General features: G+C 33.4%; 2 protein-coding genes across 6 annotated transcripts in view; both read right to left on the minus strand.

The window, feature by feature from the left end:
- The window catches only part of LOC127846476 (trans-1,2-dihydrobenzene-1,2-diol dehydrogenase-like), a 277,064-nt gene that overhangs the window by 105,768 nt on the left and 154,484 nt on the right, over positions 1-16,812 (minus strand). The gene's annotated exons all lie outside the window — the stretch shown is intronic.
- Positions 162-11,704, minus strand: LOC127846477 (lachesin-like). Of its 2 annotated transcripts, none has more exons than XM_052377748.1 (6): positions 10,472-11,704; positions 6,311-6,438; positions 4,829-5,042; positions 1,989-2,300; positions 1,588-1,611; positions 162-846 (listed from the first exon to the last, which is right to left on the minus strand). In XM_052377748.1, the coding sequence occupies exons 1-6, from the start codon at positions 10,572-10,574 to the stop codon at positions 710-712; spliced, it is 918 nt and encodes a 305-aa protein (XP_052233708.1). In that variant the 5' UTR covers positions 10,575-11,704; the 3' UTR covers positions 162-709. The 2 variants fall into 2 exon arrangements, with proteins under 2 accessions (XP_052233708.1, XP_052233707.1); XM_052377747.1 differs by having other exon boundaries at positions 1,977-2,300.

Below are 16,812 nucleotides of genomic sequence, written 5' to 3' on the forward strand. Positions count from 1 at the left end.
CACGCCGGTTAATTCCACAACTGTCGCTTTCCGGTTTAACATAACTTATGCGAGTTAGTGACAACTGTCCTTTATGATCGATATGTGTATAGGGCGGGGGGGGATGCCGTAGAAAGGATTTAATGAACATTCCCCAAACACTTTATTAATCCGTACCAGGGTTTAAAGTAGTGTTTGTATGATTATATCTGTACCCCTTGCATATCAACACGATAAAGCATTCACTAACCATATTTTAACATGAAATATTTAAAAGCTTCTAAACGCCAATGCATATAGACAACCATATGTCAAGCAGAGTAATTAAAGAACATTATTTAATGAAAATGTTTTGGAGTGTACACACCTTGCAATAAATAACACGCATGCTGCACTTTGAATCTAATTAATATCTGCATTGTGTTTTCGAACGCATATGATTTATAGGCTATATTTCGATATTGTTATATCTTCAACACTTTCTGCAATGTCGCACAGTTTTGAACATGTCGTTGGAATTAAGTTGTATTGCCTTTTGTAGTATGCCATCCGTTAACATATGACATAAACAACACTTTGCTAGTGTGTTAATTCATGTGTTGTGTTGCCGATGTCAATTATAGAGCCGCATAAACGTCAGTTGACAATTCTGTAATATACCATGGTTACGCTGTAATCCACAAGTTTGCAGTTCAAATAATTCTCTTCATGTGAGTATAGCGTGTTCATATTATTTGTAGCAATATGTGAACATAAGCAAAGTACATTGGCAAATAATCGCGAATGTCGCCTGCCGAATAGTTGATGCAGACGACTTCATCTGATCACTTGATACATGTTCATCAGCATACCCATCATGATATGTTCCTGAAAAGTTATAACCAGAATCGCTAAAATTGCGCCGTGTTAACAGAATATAATATACTAAGTTAACAAACTTTAAATCTGTATACACTATAGATTCATTCCGTAGGACACTAAGTATTCGTATTTATTTTTGCATTTGTACAAAAAGCGTGTACCATAAGCGGAGGAGGTAATCACGTGATAGTCAAAATGGCGACGTCCATGCCGAGAAAGTTTTTATCGCCGTTGTATTCCCTTTATTTCTTTTGTTTAATTATAAAATGACGCTCACTTTCCAGCAATATCAGTACACATGTGATTGGATTTAATTTGGTATTAAAATTCGCTTTATAAATCAACTTTACTCCCAGAAAGTCCTCTTAGTGGAGCTTTAATTAGGTCATCCCGCTAAGAAATTTCGCAGCGAGTAAAGTCGAGATAAAGACTGAATAACAACACGAAATAAACGCCAGTTACTTTCTTGCTGCTATGGCTGGAAAATTAGCGGCATTTAAACAATAAATACAAGTAATAAAGGGTATAAAACGGCGAAAACTATCTGCCTCGGAATGCACGTTGCCATCTTGACTATCACGTGATTACCCCCTCTGATAAGGTTATAAATACATGTCTGCGCCGATTAACTCGTGAACATCATATGGATCAATAATACTGGGCATTTATTATCAAGTTTACACTTATAATCGAAATTTATTTATTTTTTATAAAATTTACCACAGTGAAATAATTATTTGAATTTACCTCGCTTTTTATTTGACGTCTCCGCTGCAATTAAAATGTAAATCATTTAACTCACAATAATCCTGATTTAAGTAACATGTAGGATTGACAATACAAACTTGTAACAATTAAAAACCGTTTACGTAAGTAAAAGTAATATGTCCAACATTGTTTGCTTGTGGGACTTATTGGTTGCACATGCGAATAAAATTTGAACACATTTTGCTAGGTTTATATTGTAATAGGTATGCACTATATGTTTATTGTAAACATTTAAATAACTTTATATAATCACATAAAACACTTAAAACTGTGTGAAGATATCTAAGAAATAATGTACAAAAAAAAGTATACAATTATAATAAATTTTCCATAAAATGTATATATGATTTAAACGACACAATATATACCTGTGTCCTTACCGCTTAGTACGTGGACTTTCGTATTAGCAATATGCATATTGGACGACCTACAAACATACACACCACTGTCTTCCATAGTTGCTTTATCTATGCTCAAAATACTAGTAAACGTTTTATGAGCAATTGATAGTTGCTTTAACAGTTTAACACGCCTATGTTTTTCCGACGTTACTTTTTCCCCGTTTCGGAACCAGTCTATCTCGTCCGGGGTATAATGCTGCCCCGTCACGTTGCAGTGTAACGTGACTGGTTCCCCGCGTTCCACGTACTGTTCTCTGCTGATGGTAATTTCCATGGCTTCTGCTTTTGAATCTGAATAAATAGAGAGCGTGGGCATAGACAACGCATGTTTTCGGATATATTAAGGAATGAGGATGAAATAAACACTGAAAATCCACGGAGTCAATGTTCATCAAAGACACTGATGCTACTTTCTAATGACGTCAAAGTGAACCGTATATTAGCTTGGTGTGGTGTTGTATACTTTTCGGAAACAAGTGTGTCAGGCTGTCACACTAATTGACGTTTGCTAGCTTCCATTATCATACAATTTTGCTCATTTTTATGAATAACTAAAAAAGGATGCCATCTGTCGATTACCTTCTTTTTCTACTTCCCCTAGTTTTTTTTCAAAGTATTTTTTACAGTACCCTATAAGCTATTGCGAAATGCTATTTGATTTATTATTTGTTCATAAAATTAATCTCACTTTCAAGTTGATAATTAATAAAGTATGATCAAAATAATCTTTTACAATGTACCATTCGCATATGACATTTGCAAGTTTGCAATAAGCATATAACTGCGGTTGTCCAAGCAAAAATCTTTACCATGATTAAATTGATCACAAGCAACCGAGCAACAGGTAGGTGCAGAATACAATATTTAAGAACAGTATCCGCATTAGAGTTTAAGCTATTGGGATTTAAATGATTTCTAGTTTTAAACAGGTGAAACAACTGGTCCCAGATGTAATCCTACGCAATGTAATATACCTACACACAGCAGTTAAGCACAAATAATGTATTTCAACCCATACTTCTAGAAAAGAAATCTAGCAAGTTCTTCATGCAGACGTGCTTCAAGATTGGCGTTATTGACCGGAAACCACCTGCTGGTTTGTATATTTGAGCCGTGCACTATGAAAAGGGGGTTTAATGAATGTGCGTAAATTGTCGTCCCATATTAGGCTGCGCAGTCCGCACAGGCTTATCAGGGACGACACTTTCCGCCTTAATTGAATTTTTGCTAAGATGAGACTTTCTGCAAACGAAAAATTGCATAAGTCAGAGCGGAAAGTGTCGTTCCTGATTAGCCTGTGCGAACTGCACAGGATAATTTGGGACGACACTTTACGGACATGGATTTAACCCCTTTTTCATAGCGCACATCTCATTTTAATTTACAGACAACTCTACCCAATTACCATATAATGACTATGTAACGCTGTCTTAGTGAAAGCTACCCACACAAACACTGAAGAGCTATATCTTCTTCTAAACCCAAATTATTCAGCCAAAACCGTCCCCCAATTTTAGGTAACAAAGACCTTTACTTTGACCTCTGACACGTTACGAAACAGTATCAAAGTAGGTAACTATGCTGGATTCATCCAAAGATTCATCCATAATAGGAAATGCAAACTAAATTATTTGAACTTATACCACATGTATGACGCCGCCCATTCGCCCCTTTGAACCATGTATAAAAACATTATTGGCAACTTTGTCGCAAACCTTGTGAAAAATTGGAAAAGTAATAGTTATGAAAAAAAACTAATATTCAACACAAATAATTCTGCATGAATGATAAATTGATATTTAATAAGTGATCATTTAAAATACACGAAATACCAACTCTCTCGTTTGTTATAAGTAATGGAGTATAAGATGTTAGATATTTATTTTCAAAGTATTCGAAAGTGTTACCACGTTAAGATTATAATCACAATGGTCTATTATAGAGACATAGACTTTTGTAAATTTGTATAAATATGTTGATGCGCTAGTCGATTATGCATGATTTATCCGTGTGTGTTTGATGATATAAATACATATTAAACAGCGTCATCTAATGTTCAATGTTAATAAGGGCCATGCTGTGAAATATATTGAGATAAAACACCTTCAATGTTGCTGTTTTTTTCTCGTTGATTTCATTTATGTTAGCGATGTAGTTTTAGTTTAATATCAATAATATATCCCATTAGGACACATAACACGAAGAAAAATGGGCTTTTTATGTTTAATTGGGTAAAGTGCTGTTCCACTACGTACTTACAAAAATGTCGAAACCGTAAGGAGTAAAGCTGGATGGATAATGTTACTGAATAGACACCCCTTCCCATGAATAAATTACTCTGAGCAGCACAAGACAGACCTGACTTGAGGAGCATTTCTGTATCATCGGCCCTCATTTCTCCCCAACGGCCAAACCGGTTAAGGGATTGATTATGATGATGATGATGATGATGATGACGATGACGATGACGATGATGATGATGATGATGATGATGATGATGATGATGATGATGATGATGATGATGATGATGATGATTATGATGATGATGATGATGACGACGACGACGACGATGACGATGATGATGATGATGATGATGATGATGATGATGATGATGATGATGATGATGATGATGATGATGATGATGATGATGATGATGATGATGATGATGATGATGATGAAGATGATGATGATGAATATCGGATACATATGCACAGCGGCAATATTAACCGTTTAAATTATAATAGAGACAAGCGGAATCTCAAAAACCAACACAAATTAAAAAGCAAACATCGCGTCAAATGTAAGTAAAAGAAACTAACCAATTACAGTAAGTGAGACCAGTCTCCGTATATTCCTATTGGTTGATGCCACCTGGCACTCATACACGCCCTCGTCTTCAGGTTGCACATTTTTAATCATTAGATCCCATTGGTTCTTAAAGTCTACGTGACCAATCTGTATACGGTCGTCTGCAACAACGGTCAGCGAACCAGATGTTAGTGGAAAAGAATGCTCATGTCGCCTCCAAACGACCTTGATAAGTAGAACAACATAGTGTATATATGTAAGTATGCAAACTTTTAAATAATTAAAATTTGATTAACGCTACCCTGTATTGACCCATTCATTTTGTTTGAATAGTTTAATAATATTATTTATCGGATGTAATTATATATTTAAATGCATCAAAATGAGTTGATAATGATGGTCATTTAAACAATATCCAATATTAATCTAATAATGTGGAGTTTAGAGACGTATCAAACAATCAGGCCTATAGTTTGCAAGTCATTGCTTTGGGATGCAGAAATCGACATTCAAAGACCACTTTGATCCTTATAAAAATAAGGCTCATGTATTCTCATTTCCGATTTGACGGCTTAGAGACAATTTATAATTGTTCATGAAGAACCTTATTGAAGTAAAGTCCCAGCTTTTACTATAGAGATCGATGTTTTACTGAAAGGCTATAAAACTTGGCGGTGCAAATTCATATCTGCAAAAATTAACCGATTGAATATTAAACTTGGAAATTGTTGGATTTTGCCGTCGATTAAGACATAAGACGTTCTTGTTCTTGAATGAGTATCTCTTTGATATGGCCGATATATTAGTTCATAATGGATACAGTTTATCTGACCGTTTAGGATATTGCACGCGTGCATAAGAGGTATTCAAAATTCACATCCAAACGCACAGTTTAAACAAAAATGTTATTATTGAAAATAGTTTTGCCTTGATCAACCGCTTTGCAGAACCAAACCAAAAGTACCATAAGGTTTGAAACGAAAATATATTCTAAACCACATTGTGTATAATGTACAGGTCTTCGTTTGTTATTAAATATATATCAGCACGTTCATTTTTACATTTTGTATGAATATCAACGATTCTTTATAAGAATTATACCTTGTCATTGACTGCTAAAATGCGCGAATTAAGCGGAAAACATAACAAGGCTATGAAGTGTACGTTCAAGTCGCTTCCATATACATTTCTACTGTTCCCAACATGTTAGTGTATTCTATGTTTGCAGGGATATAATACTTTCAATACTTTTTAGTGTTCAAGAACCGTTTGCGTTACAGTGAAAATGCAGTACCGGTATAATACGTAACATATTAACGGTGATAATGGTAATAATGTCAAACTATTTCACATCAATAACAGATCAGCGATCATACTTAATTATGAGGGACAATACACGTTCCTCTTTTGCATTTGCGTGTATAGAAGAAGAACTGTTGATGCCAAACTGCAAAACTGTCTCATTAGCTCAAAAATAGAGAGGTAATTTAAACCGTTTTGGTTCCTAGGTTGTACACGCTGCATCTCAAAATGGCTAGCTCCCCGCGCCGGAAAGTGACATTCAATGGACTCGACAGGAAGTCGGGCGCAGGCGTCTCCGGTTGGATGTTGTAACCGGAAGCTGAAAAGAGCTTCGAGGATCAAGGGCCGTATCCAGAGAAAACACACAGACAATTATTGCCAACTTATATTCAAGGGAAAAGTTTTAATAAGCAATGCTTTTTTATTATTGCACAATAACGCATAACAGTTCACCCGTTTACAAAAAAATCACAACAAACATATAACAAATAAAAACATAATGGTATTATTATCTAAATAGTTATTGTATCGTTCAATAGAAGCAAATGACTTTGTTATATGCAAAAAGTAAGTTTGATTTATGTATAACATTAGTTTAATCTCAATATTATTCTTATTGTGATTTAAATTTCTATTATTCAAAGAGTTGAATGTTAGGTCAATTTTGATTTAAGTAACTTATTGCGAGTGTTTAAATGCTAGCATGAAAACATTTTTAAGATAACGATACAATATGGAAACGATTATTGTTTAATAATATGTTCAGGCAAAATACGACATAGTAGAAAAATAATCCGAACATACATATGTTTTTCTTAAAACATGATTCGATTAATGCAATCATCTTAAAATTATTATTTGGCTCCAATTGTTTATCACAAGCATACAAACACAATAAGGTCATTATAAAATATGTATGCATAGTATACCCTTATTATTTAACATACTGATAAAACACACAAATCTAAAAACAGTTGTATAGACACTTTTTTGGACGTTCATAGAAATGTAACCGTTCGTAATGTGTAACAATCAAATGTCGTTAACATAAAAATCCGTCAAACCAAACCTGATGTTATCACAAACTTCTCTGTTTTTGCCAGGAAACAAAACACATGCATCTAGACAATCTCCATTATATGTAAAACTTTGTTAGATTGCCAAATGATTGCATACATAATAAAAAGGGCTGTACAAGCTAAGAGCAACCGTATATCTAGACCATACAAAATAGTTTTGTTTCATGTTTACTGAACAAACATAAATGATAGGTAAAAAAGGATTAATGTTTAATGGTGGAATGATTGAACGAGTTCACGCAAAGGAATCATAGCATAATGCAAAAGGTTTATCCCAAACTGCTTTGCCAGCATTTTCTTATAAGTCAGTTTCTAATACAACTTTAATATTATAGTGATCTTAATATTAATATCAATAATAATAATACTTTAAATACTAAATTTCGCGTAAGCAGGGATAGAGACCCATGTCCACTAGAAGCATTTTACGGGCAACTATGATACCATCATGGCTGAACAACTATAGTCTAAACTATATGCAAAAATAATACATTAAAAGCTTCACGAACTGTTAAATTGTTTGTCTTTTCATTAGATGGTTATAAATTAGGTAATAGAACAGTTGCTTTAGTAAAGAGATTTATTTTGCGTACGTTAATGGAACATCTTCTGTCATTTTGTAATAAGTATTAGATTTTCTTTTCAAAATTGTGATTTCACAAAAATGTAAAAATGTGACTTTACATTCGTTGGTTCACTCAAAGGCAATTGTCAATGTTGTTTAAAATTATTAAACATTCTTTACATAAATATGTTGGCTATGCAACACAACTAAATATTCTGTCTAGAGACATTTACCCATGTGCTTTGCCCTATCTGCCATTGTGCAATTAAGTAGATAGTTCGTTATTTAAGCCAGTTACCCTCGTATGCTTGCTGAATGCCGCGAATAATAATTCGTATCGATTTGATTGACTCTAAAACCGTGATAGCACCTGTCATGGACTGATACTACATTGCCAACACGTAAAAGCCATATTCTTGAAAGAATCAAATTCTATCTGGGCCAAGTGTTAAAGATAGCTTAATATCTCCTACAGATTTTCTTACAGTCAGTGTGAAGATAGTATCAATTTGACACAAGTTATTTCGTTAGAAGGCGTATAATTGCTGGCTCTTAGGTAATAGTTTTTTTTAATTATTTGAATGATGGCAGAGGTTATCAGATGGATCAAATTGTAAACGTGATCAACTTTATTATCGCGTGCATGGAATATACCACATGCACATTTTTATTCTAACACAGCACTCTCTGATCGTTCTTAACACGAATAATGAAATATGCGCTTTATATCTACTTTTAAACACATCAAAGCAAAAATATTGCTGTCATTAGATGAACTTCATATGTCATATATTGTGACTTAACCAAACTTGCGCAAAATACTCGTGATTTATTTTTGACGCATCAGAACTCCAAATGGTCGTGTTTTTTTTGTAGAAACCGCCAGATACCATATTGTTTATTATTAATTGCATGCTTTTTTAGTATACCGTAACATATACCGTAACAAATTCGGTGCATGTATTCATCTGAAAAATTGTTTTGTCATATATGCTGATACTTTCAGCACAACGATTATGCTGTACATTATAATAACGTAGTATTGTTCGTCTAACAGAATAGTTTCATTTTAACAAGTTAAACAAATACCATTTCATTGCAAAACTTTGTGTGCGACTAAAAATGGACTGATTGTGTTTGTAATCCGGTACGACGTATCGATATGGCATATGTATGACATTAACACGATACGTCTTTAGGCACAACCCAAACAAAATGTGTTTATTTGACTTTTTTACATGCAGATACAAATTCATGATTTGTTGAAGCTATTTTTTACTTTACTTTAGAACTTTATAAGGGTTTCATCCGTCCCACAAATATGTTATCGCTCGATGTTAAGGTAATCATTATACTTGTTTTTTAGTGAAAACCTAAAGCACGTCTTAAAGTACATGACTAGTTCTTGGACCTATATATAGGTGCGATATTGTCAGAGTTCTTGTTCAATTATCTTAACTGAAAATTAACTGCAGACATACGCTTCTGAATTATTGACCTAGTTGAAAGCTTGAGCGAAATTTAAATTTAAAATTTGTGTTTAAAGTTGCGGTATTGTTTGTTTTTTTCACATGTTAACGTGATTAACACAAAAGTTTTATCAGGCAAGTAGACGTCACATTCTATTGATTACATCCAGCTACAAAGATTAAAGCTGTCAATCAAACAGTACGCACCGCGAAATCTGACAAAATCGTAACAAAATTCTGCATATCAGCCAAATAGCAGAAAGAAACATTTGCTCTATTTTAGTGATCGAGACGAATGAATATAAACATTTTGTATCGAATGCAATATTTTTTCCACATAAATGCAATGTAAATAAATACATAGTTGATGCATGGAGGCATTTTGAATTCAATAGACAAGATATTCCTTCCAAGGAATGACGACTATAAAGCAAAAACTTCGGGGTAATGTACTTCTCATGACTTTCACAAAACAACTATAAACCAGATTCCCATGAAAGGCATACACACTGCTTACGGATACGACCTACTGCAAACGGGTACGGATAATGTGAACATTTTACTAAGATTGAGTCCAATGCGAGTAATAAATGCCTGTCGCCATTATCGCCCTGGTTCTATGTTGTTTACTGGTATATCTGATTCGGAATGCTACTAAGTAGGATATTGACAATACAACTGTATAGTTAAGGGTATAAGAAGTTAGTTTAGAAGAGCGCCACGTACGTTGTAGCAATTTAAAGAGTGCCATATCGTTTTAACTACATCTACATGTATACACATTTTTAAACATCTCTACTATAAAGGCCAGTCATTTTTTATAACGGTCTGTGCATTGTAATTAAATGGATACACAAATTGTGTGTGCACATAACAAATGAACGGTTAATATCGAATCGAAAAAAATAGTAAGAATCAAAAAGTAAGATGAGTAAGATAACATTTTGAGGGAATTATTAGAGTTCGTGTTCTTTGAATGACAAATTGCATTTCTATTTACTTAATATTTAACTATTATAACAGACGTGATTCGTGAAATGTAATGTGTTTTGTCGTTTTAAAACATCTTATAAGACAATCTGACCATTGATGTCTTTTCATACCATTGATAAGATACTTTAAGGATATCATTTCTTGCGAAAGGCTCGCTTAATAATCAATTAATGTAGCCTGTTTGATACAATATGGCCTGAACTAACCACATGCGTCATATCTGTTGTTCAAATTAAATTAACTCACCTGGAAATTCTGCAACTACGACTGCCGCGTTCATAAGCAAGATGGCCCCAATATGCCACCACGTGACTTTAGACGCCATGCTCTTTGCACTTGTCATGTACATATTATAGCTGTTCAGTTGGTAATATCCGATACATTTTTTGTATCATCAAATATCGCATGGGTTTAATTACGAATTATAACACAATTATTTACAAACACTACTTTTATTGAGCATTGATTTTTAATCGCTAACTGCGAATTATTGAATTCATCATTTTAATTAGTTAAGTCGATGTCGTTTTGTCATTTAGTTAAAGAGACCTTGTTCAACAATAACATTTTAATATTCTATTGATGAGGATATTAAAGACGCTCGACTAAAATATTTCTACATGTTATACGCTAACCAAAATATAATTGCGTTATCTAATTTAAATACAACTCCATTCATACTTAGTAATATTATTTAATAAACAAGTATAATTCCATTGCTGTAATACTCCTTTAATAGTTTGATATATGTTTCATATTTCGGATAATCAATCAATAATAATAATTGAATAAGTCATTGACTCCGCTCTCCTATTACAAAGAACCCCATCCACAAAATTATAATACAATTATCGATCCCTTTTATTCAATTTATTTTTCATATTTGGAACATGGATAATAAATAACACGACTTGCAAATGTTTTTTTATTTCATTATTTCCCTTTTGTGTGTCATTTTAAGCCAAAGCCTCGCACAAGTAAAGCAACAACATAGGTTAATGTTTCGCACCACCATAATCCAATATTTTCCCCGGCGATATCCGATTCAATTCATTATCTTCTTTGTGCCCATAAGCATTACTCGTTTACACATACGCTTGCCGTGTGCCAATAACACTAATATTAAGCGTAGAACAGAAATAAGCTTTAATGTCGTGTATGAAAGCTTCACTGATCCGCCGTTGAATCATATATTCACATTAATTTTACATCAAACAACTTTCCGCCCTTGTTATCATAATGCGCCTATTTTATTCATACAATAATGTTAAAATAATTCCAACGTTTCAGGCAAACGGAAATAATAATAACTTTGTTTTCAATAAAACTCGTTTTGCTGTTTTCTTTAAACCGATGACATAACACACAGGTCTTTTAAAACAAAGTTTCATTCATTCGGCCGATGGTTTAACCGCCTCTCTATTGTACAACTGAACGCTCCAATACAAACTGACGTTTGCGGACGCACACTCTTAATGATCTAGCTGCTCTGTTGATTATTGGTAATCATAGTAACAGAGCGTCCCAACCACCACGATTTGTGTCTACTGCACGGTGATAGAAATAATGAACAGAGCTAATCAACAGTAAACAGGTGACACAAAAGCTTTCCCTAGGAGGCGTTTTGCACTAAATGTTTTTGTTTATATCTGTATGATTGTACCCGAAACAAAGATACATATTGATAATGTAAGATTTTACACGAACATGATTAAAATACCACATACTTCACGAAATTAATTGTTTTCATTCAGTTTAAATAAGAACGATTAAAAATCGTTTCCCGTTTATTTATGATAAAGGTGGTGATGGCGGTAATGGTGGCGAGGATTATTTTGAGGATGAATATGACAAGATGCAGGGAAGAATCACATATGGAGAACAAGAACACGGCCGTTAACCACGCGCGACAACTCTTTTTTTGAGTTGCATTAATAAATGAGCCAATGCAACTCCTGAGGTGGCGCTCAGGCCCGGATGTTTAAAATTCCATGGATCATTTTACAGGGTGATTAGGTTTTTATTTGTTGTTTTTTCAAGTTATTTCGCATTATTTTTAAAATTGGGCAATGTAGTACGATTCATTGATTATAAACATCCACAAATGTACACAAGCATACATTCTCAGCTCATTTATAAACGTGAGAACCTATATGAGTTGTGGCATGGTGGAGTTTAGAGCGCATTTCGATGAGTTTTTCCTGTGCGACGAGAAAATGTCCACCCAATTAAATCGCGTACGGCATCGATGCTGCATGCACAAAAATATTTGCTTCTTGCCGACATAGTGGATAATTTTGCATTTTTCAAAAAGAGATGGAGCCAATGCTAAGTAGATGGTGCTAATGATAGGAGGTGGCGTCAATGAAGAATGTATCAACTAACAGTCGAATCGCAATGACATTATCACATGACGTACATTTGATAGATAATGTAATTTGTTATATTTAATTGATCTCTCAATATACATACGAAGGTCCAAATCTTTACAGAACATAAACACATTCTATAATGAATAAAATGTAGTTTTTTTAAATATGTAAGTGATCAACTCAATTAAAAAGTCACCAACATGAATAAAACATATTTTATGATACATACCAAAAATGTGTAATCCTAAATAAAAACCAATAGCTTAATGCTCAACATTATCAAAATAATTCATCGTCAGCAATATTTGTATACAATATGATAATTCACAAATTAAATAGAAGATTCTACTTCTTATTGAAACAATGATTTGGGTCCCTTAATCCAAATGCTTAATTTACTACAATGCCAAGGTCAAAGAATCTTAATTAGGCTCATATATGTTGTTTTTCCCACTATCAATCCCAAACAAATGAAGATAGCTCGGTCTTTTTTCTGTTAACTTTTATGTATAATACATGTTAAATGGTCTTGTCTTACAAAGACGAATGTTTAAATCCATCAAGACATTATTAGACAACTATTTTTTCTTATTAAAAACGCACGCGACTCAAATGTGCTGAAGTAGTCAACTTACAACAAATAATGAAAGTCCTGTAAACATACTAGAAACCATAACATCAAATATTTCTCTCTTAAACAGCTATAAATGTACATTGACGCCACCTCCTATAAATGTACGTTGACGTCAACTCCTAATCTGGGCGCCACCTCCTTGGAATTGACTCCATCACTTTTTAAAAATTACATATTTATTTATAATATCGGCTTGTACAGATTCAAAGCAATCGTTTTATGTAATGAACGACTTAATTGGCTGGGAATTTGCTCGTCACACAGGCAATATTCAACTATCTGCCTTTACGAATTCTACCATGCCACAAGTTATAAAGGTCCTCACGCTTCTAAATGGGTTATAATTGTATGTTTCTGTACATCTTTGGGTGTTTTGATAATCGCTGAATCGCACTATGTGGCCGATTAAAAAATATAATGCGAAATATGTTAAACAAACTTATAAAACATAATCACCCTGTAAAATTATCCGTAAAATTTCAAAATATCCGGGCTTAAGCTCCACCTCAGAAGTAGCATTGGCTTATTTATTAATGCATCTCAAAAAGAGGTGGCGCGCGTGATTAACGGACGTGAAGAAAAAAAATAAGATGAAGAAGAAGAAGAAGATGATGATGATTATGATGATGATGATGATGATGATGATGATGATAATGATGATGATGATGTTGCTGATGCTAATGATAAAGCAGAAGAAGAAAAAGATGACGATAATGATGATGATGATGATGTGGTGGTAGTAGTAGTAGTAGTAGTAATAGTAGTAGTAGTAGTAGTAGTAGTAGTAGTAGTAGTAGTAGTAGTAGTAGTAGTAGTAGTAGAGGTAGTAGTAGTAGTAATAGTAGTAGTAGTAGTAGTAGTAGTAGTAGTAGTAGTAGTAGTAGTAGTAGTAGTAGTAGTAGTAGTAGTAGTAGTAGTAGTAGTAGTAGTAGTAGAAGTAGTAGTAGTAGTATTAGTATTAGTATTAGTAGTATTAGTATTAGTAGTAGTAGAAGTAGAAGTAGTAGTAGTAGTAGTAGTAGTAGTAGTAGTAATAGTAGTAGTAGTAGTAGTAGTATTAGTAGTAGTAGTAGTAGTAGTAGTTGTAGAAATATTGGCTATAATTGCCATGAGACTATTACATCTACATATAACATAGTAGTTCCAAGGTACGGATATTTGAATATTTGCACTTGATAATATCGGAATATTATATGTATAGATGTTATTGAGGGGGCATAAGGTCCGAGTGATGCATAACGTCCGCTTCGGGTTGGCCACAATACACAGGCCCAATTAAGCAGAAAATATACATATATAAAAGGTGGACGGGCAGGGATGGCGTAAATTTTAAAGTTGAAATATTCCTTCTAAGATTATTAGATAACACTGAGAACTGAAATATGATGTAGCAGCAGCATCCAATGTATTTTAACAGCTTTTTAAAATGTCAAACATATATTTATGAAATCAATTTGCTGCAGTATAAACAAGAGTATGGTAAAATTAATGCTCTTTCAACAGAGTGTTATTAATGTAAACAATCTGGCAACACATTGTTTTTTATAAACTTCATGGTAAAATGTTAATCAACAATTTCCTTTCAGAACATTTTCCCTTAACTGTTATTTTTAATGTGAGTTGTACAAGTATGGTTTGATGGTCCCATTTAAAATGTGGTTGATAACATCAACCCTTACTTAATGACTTTTATCAAAGTAAAGTAAAGTCGACACTTTACCGAAGCAAACATACTCTATGGTTAGTTATTTAAATCACGTTTAAAATATCATAAAAGCTGGAATTCCTTACATAAAACACTTACTTATTTGATCATTAAACAGCACAGTTTGTGTTAATCATCAATGAAAGATGTTATTACTTTTCGTTGCTAATAACTACATTGTTAACTGAATTCTTATTCACATGGGTCATTCGTCCTACGATATGACCAATCAGTAGTTCCGTGGGTAAATTTCCGTCTTGTTAACGACGATAATCGTATCGTCCCTAAGGGGACGTTGTATTACACTTAAGAGATACTTGTAAGTTTGTCAATTCAATTAGTGAAGAAATTATCATATACAAAATAATCTTAAATAAGAAGGTATAATTTCGATGTAATAGCATATACTTTGTTTAAAACCGTTGGAAACAAGTAATTTAAAACTTATGAATATTCTGAATCAAACACATACCACCTTTAAACCAATATTAAACTTCAAGAGGTCTCGGTGAAGCTTCTAATTGCATGTGGATTGTAAATATGTCTACAAAAAGTGTAAACAAAACAGAGGGGGTAATCACGTGATATTCAAGATGGCGACGTCCATGTTGAGACTGTTATTTTTTTGCCGTTTTATGCCCTTTTTTACGTTTGGGTATTTTTTTAATGACGCTCACTTTCCAGTCATATCAGTAAAAAGGAGATTAGCGTTTATTTCGTATTTAAATTCGCTTTATATCTCGACTTTACTCCCCGCAAATTTTATTAGTGGAGCCCTAATTAGGTCATCCCGCTAAAAAATTTTGCAGCGAGTAAAGTCGAGATATATAGCGAATATTACTATGAAATAAACGCCAGTAACTCTCTTGCTGATATGGCTGGAAAGTGAGCGAAATAAAAAAAAATAATACAAGTAATAAAAGGTATGAAACGGCAAACAACACCTGCCATGGCATGGACGTCGCGATCTTGATAATCACGTGAGAACCCCTTCTGGTAAAGTGCTACTTGAAATTCTCGCTTTATCCGCCTTATTCACTTAAGGCAGTCGTCGGAGTATTTGACACCAGAATGCTCAAATATTGATATCTGGTATCATCAGTTTATTATTGCCCTTTCGATGTTTACTGACAGACAAAACTTGAACTAAATAAGCGACCGACTTTACATATGTACTGTTTAGGTTTTTGTTATTCCCAATATCTTTGTGAATATGGTTTATTTTTTATTGCATAATGTTTTATGTGCTGTTGAAGGTTCCATATTGTTTATATGTATTTAGTTGTCGTTCAAAGAGATTAACAGTTATTCATACATTCATTTGGCATTACTTTTCAAAATAACTTACAACCTCGCATTGAAAAACTTTTCACAAACGCAGGCCAACAAATTCGTATTCATTAATAATTCGTTCTGCATGCCACCTGATGAGATTAAGCTTTGTATATCAGTTTAAACTAATATCTGTGTTGATTTAAATTAAATTCATATCGTTTGTATATGGCGAAATAATTTCATTTACAGATGAATATTTATTTTAATAATGCATTGTATATGCATTCTTGTGCATGCATGCATGTTCCTACATAACAAAATACTCACACACACGAGTCCGTTCAATGGAAAACTGTTTACACGTTAAAATAAAGACACTACCTTATAAAACACTAACGATTTTTGTAATTACCGTTTATTGGTATTACCTAAAACTATAAGAGTTTAATTAAATTAATACAATCTGAGTGTTAAAATAATGAAGACATCGCCAGTGTTAACTTAAGCAGTTTGACAATATTGAAATTTCAACCATGTTTGATTTAGCGCAGATCTTATATTAATATGTTATAAGAACATATCAGTATAAGAAATAACATTT

The sequence above is a fragment of the Dreissena polymorpha genome, chromosome 9, assembly GCF_020536995.1.
Source record: "Dreissena polymorpha isolate Duluth1 chromosome 9, UMN_Dpol_1.0, whole genome shotgun sequence".
NCBI classification, from domain to species: Eukaryota; Metazoa; Mollusca; class Bivalvia; order Myida; family Dreissenidae; genus Dreissena; species Dreissena polymorpha.

What these genes read in the sequence shown, in the direction of transcription:
- LOC127846477 (XM_052377747.1), bottom strand. Translation starts at nt 10,574, where the DNA reads ATGTACATGACAAGTGCAAAGAGCATGGCGTCTAAAGTCACGTGGTGG. An exon ending in ACAACCTAGGAACCAAAACG is followed by an intron (nt 5,043 to 6,310) that starts GTTTAAATTACC and finishes CTACTTATCAAG; the next exon opens with GTCGTTTGGAGGCGACATGA. An exon ending in GGTCTCACTTACTGTAATTG is followed by an intron (nt 2,301 to 4,828) that starts GTTAGTTTCTTT and finishes CTATTTATTCAG; the next exon opens with ATTCAAAAGCAGAAGCCATG.